We start from the raw sequence: 3,267 nt of genomic DNA on the forward strand, positions 1-3,267 counted from the left end.
CAAGTTTGCTTAATGTTTTACTTACTCTTACTCATTTACTTCATTTTAATGTCTTACTTACTCTTACTCATTCATTTACTTCGTTTTAATGTCTTACTTACTCTTACTCATTCATTTACTTCATTTTAATGTGTTTCTTACTTCATTCACTTATTCATTCACTTGTCTTTTCGGACTTTTATAGCGTTTCTGATGCAAGTCTTTATAACCAGCCCACCGCGCGGTGGGTCTACAATCGATGCATGTACATATAAACTACAATACAAGAAAAATCCTATCTTACAGACTTTACAACTGGATATAGCGAATACGCGAGGCTACTGCGCGCAGTTGTTATGTCTGTTTGGCCCTTTGACCCGACGACGACGAAGCACCTTCTCTTCCCTTATTACCCGACGAACGTCCTCGCGTAGACGTTGTGGGATTGGAAGACCTTGGGTTGGAGTCAGACTGACCGCGTGCTTTCGACTTAATTTTGAGGCCACCGTTAAGAAGAGAACGCTGCGCGTCCTGTTCAAACCAGCAACCAAGTTTCGAATGGCCATCTGAATGGCACACGGTGCAGTGCTCCAACTTTTGCAGGTTAAAGGAATGTAACTTCCTTGTAACCGGGTCTATCCCGAGGGGGAAGGAGGCGGCGGTGAAGGAGCGAGCACGGATTATCGCCGCCATCGCAACCTTCTCCTCTTTCGTCGCAAAGGTCGCGAGAAGCAACCCTTTCCTGCTCGTCGCCGAGACGGGGTCGAAGGCCGGATAATCAAAGATGACTACTTTAGAAGGTTTAATGACCACCTGAGCAGTCTGTACACCTTTCTTTATTTTCGCCACCTTGAAACCCTGCTCTAAGACCGCCGCCGCAGCCACGTCTCGTTGCTCCTTCGTTATGTGGTCCACCATAAATCCTCGCGTTCCAGGTACGTTGACGCGTCTCTTCTGGATCAGAAGAAGCGTATGTGCGGCAGGATGAAAGAGGCGCGGTTCCGCGAGGAGGATGTTGTCGTCTTCGATGCTGGTGAGGAGGCCCTTCCAGGGCACATTGCCGTCGATGTCGATGATGGTGCGACTTGTCCCCAGGACGGAGATAATCGCCGAGTCGATGAGCTCTCGGGCTCTCGGGCTGTCGTCGTGCGTGCCGCTTAGTGCTACTATTATGCGTACTTCTTGCTCTTTGAGACGGGCGAGGATGTTATCGCGTATGGCCTTATCTGTGACCTGATAGAGCCAATCGACGTTGGAGTCGTAGAAGGGCGGAGGAGGCTTGCTTTCCCATCGCCTCTGTTCCACAAGGGTCGTGAGAGCCACCCACTGGTTCACGTTGGTCTCCCTTCGTCGCTCTCGGCCCGAGGGCTGTTGATCGACGTCCATCACGAATTCGACTTCATCGTCGTCGTCATCCATCGCGGCATCTTCTTCGTCCTCGTCGTCGTCGTTCTCGTCGATATCGTAGGAAGCAACATTCTGGCGGACTGGTTCTGGCTGAGAGACGGCAATTGGGCGACTTTTGCCCTTCTCAGCGGCGGTCAGGGGCTGTCGACGGGTGGGTCGAGGCGGTGTCGTGTCGTCTGCATGCATGGAGATATTACTTGCTCGTTCGGAAGGCTTCTTGCGGACAGGGGTGGGAGTGGCCTGCATCAGACCAACCTCCTGCTCCTCGGGTTCGGCTTCGTCATCCTCCTCAACCTCAGCTTCAGCCTGTTCAGCTTCAGCGTCCTCGGCTTCCTCAGAGGACTCGTCGTCCTCAGATTTCTCATTGTCGGTGGACCTCTCCATTTCCGATTCCTCAGGAATGGGGGCCGAGGCGGGTGGTGAGTCAAGGTTGAAACGGTCTACAAAATTTATCTCAGCTCCATGCTTTTGGTTCTGCCAATTAATGCTTTTGCTTACAGTCTTTGATTGTTATTCCTCCTACTACTAGCGGGTTGTTCGAGTTCTTCTTTTTGTGAGGCGGCGACGTAATCGACAGTGTTCTGGCTCGCTTTTCCCCCACTCCGGAGGGTCCAGCAAGACCTGGAGACGTAGGCTCTGTTGCCCCGGAGGGCATAGTCTCCCGTCGTTTCTTCTTGCGAAGTTTTTTCCTTTCAAAAAGACATTTCAGTTCTTATCCCTATGCTTATATATAAGACATTGTGCGTACTCGTTTGTTACGTTGGAAGGCGGCATTTTGTGTGATTCAAGGAAGGGGGCCAGCGGACACACCACGCGGGGGGCCCTTCGGGGAATTTCATGCCAATTCTCCGGTGTCTACTACATGAATACTAATGTATCGGCTTTCCTTCAGAGGCTCCATGACCACTCAAGACCAGCTCTTCCTAAACCATTAACTTTTACATCACAAAGTACCACACTTGTTTCCCTTTCTTAACTTAATTCCCAAGAAATTTCCTTTAATCCATTATGAAAGCTGTCGCAAACAACCATTGTTATCAATAGTTCAGCTTTTCAAAGGTAAAAATACTTTACCATTATCCGGCGAGTGGGGTTTGTCAACTAGAGCTGGTGTACAATCTTTATACAAAGCTAGAACAGAGCAGCCATTAGCAAGCCAGTTCTTTTGCCAAAGAAAGGCTACCCACCGATGTTTGTCTATTTGGAACTCCTGTACTTCAACTAACGTCGAAAGGAGGGCGGATTGGCCTCTCAGACACTTGGCTTTACAGCACTTAACAATGTCCTCAACAAGGCGATCGAGTGTTACCCCGTTCCGCGAATTACAAACATCCAACCGGACAACTTAGCCACGAGAAGATACACAGATACTGGGGAAGCCAATATAAGTTTCTTAACGTGTTACCACCTGCGCCACTGGGAGGCGTGTCCATGCAGGCGTATCTGATCGTTTTCGATCCCCTAACCTTCGTTCTTGATTAATGAAAACATCCTTGGCAAATGCTTTCGCAATAGTTAGTCTTCCGTAAATCCAAGAATTTCACCTCTAGCAACGGAATACTAATGCCCCCAACTATCCCTATTAATCATTACGGCGACTCTAGAAACCAACAAAATAGAACCGCACGTCCTATTTTATTATTCCATGCTAATGTATTCGGGCATAAGCCTGCTTTGAACACTCTAATTTTTTCAAGGTAAAAGTCCTGGTTCCCCGACACACCCAATGAAGGGCATGCCGGCTCACCAAGAGGTAAGACCCAGCCAGACAGTACATACCGTTAGGCAGACCGCCCAGCCAGGCCTGAAGTTCAACTCGAGCTTTTTAACTGCAACAACTTTAATATACGCTATTGGAGCTGGAATTACCGCGGCTGCTGG

At 49.1% G+C, this 3,267-nt stretch overlaps 1 protein-coding gene across 1 annotated transcript; it reads right to left on the reverse strand.

Moving 5' to 3' along the window:
• Window positions 1-333: 333 nt before the first annotated feature.
• Window positions 334-2,160, reverse strand: PHACADRAFT_202703 (uncharacterized protein; the record flags this gene model as incomplete). Its single annotated transcript, XM_007402857.1, has 3 exons — window positions 334-1,826; window positions 1,885-2,075; window positions 2,135-2,160. 3 exons carry the CDS (start codon window positions 2,158-2,160, stop codon window positions 334-336), a joined length of 1,710 nt encoding a protein of 569 aa, XP_007402919.1.
• Between the last annotated feature and the right edge of the window lie 1,107 nt (window positions 2,161-3,267).

Source organism: Phanerochaete carnosa, assembly GCF_000300595.1.
Source record: "Phanerochaete carnosa HHB-10118-sp unplaced genomic scaffold PHACAscaffold_497, whole genome shotgun sequence".
Classification (NCBI taxonomy): Eukaryota; Fungi; Basidiomycota; class Agaricomycetes; order Polyporales; family Phanerochaetaceae; genus Phanerochaete; species Phanerochaete carnosa.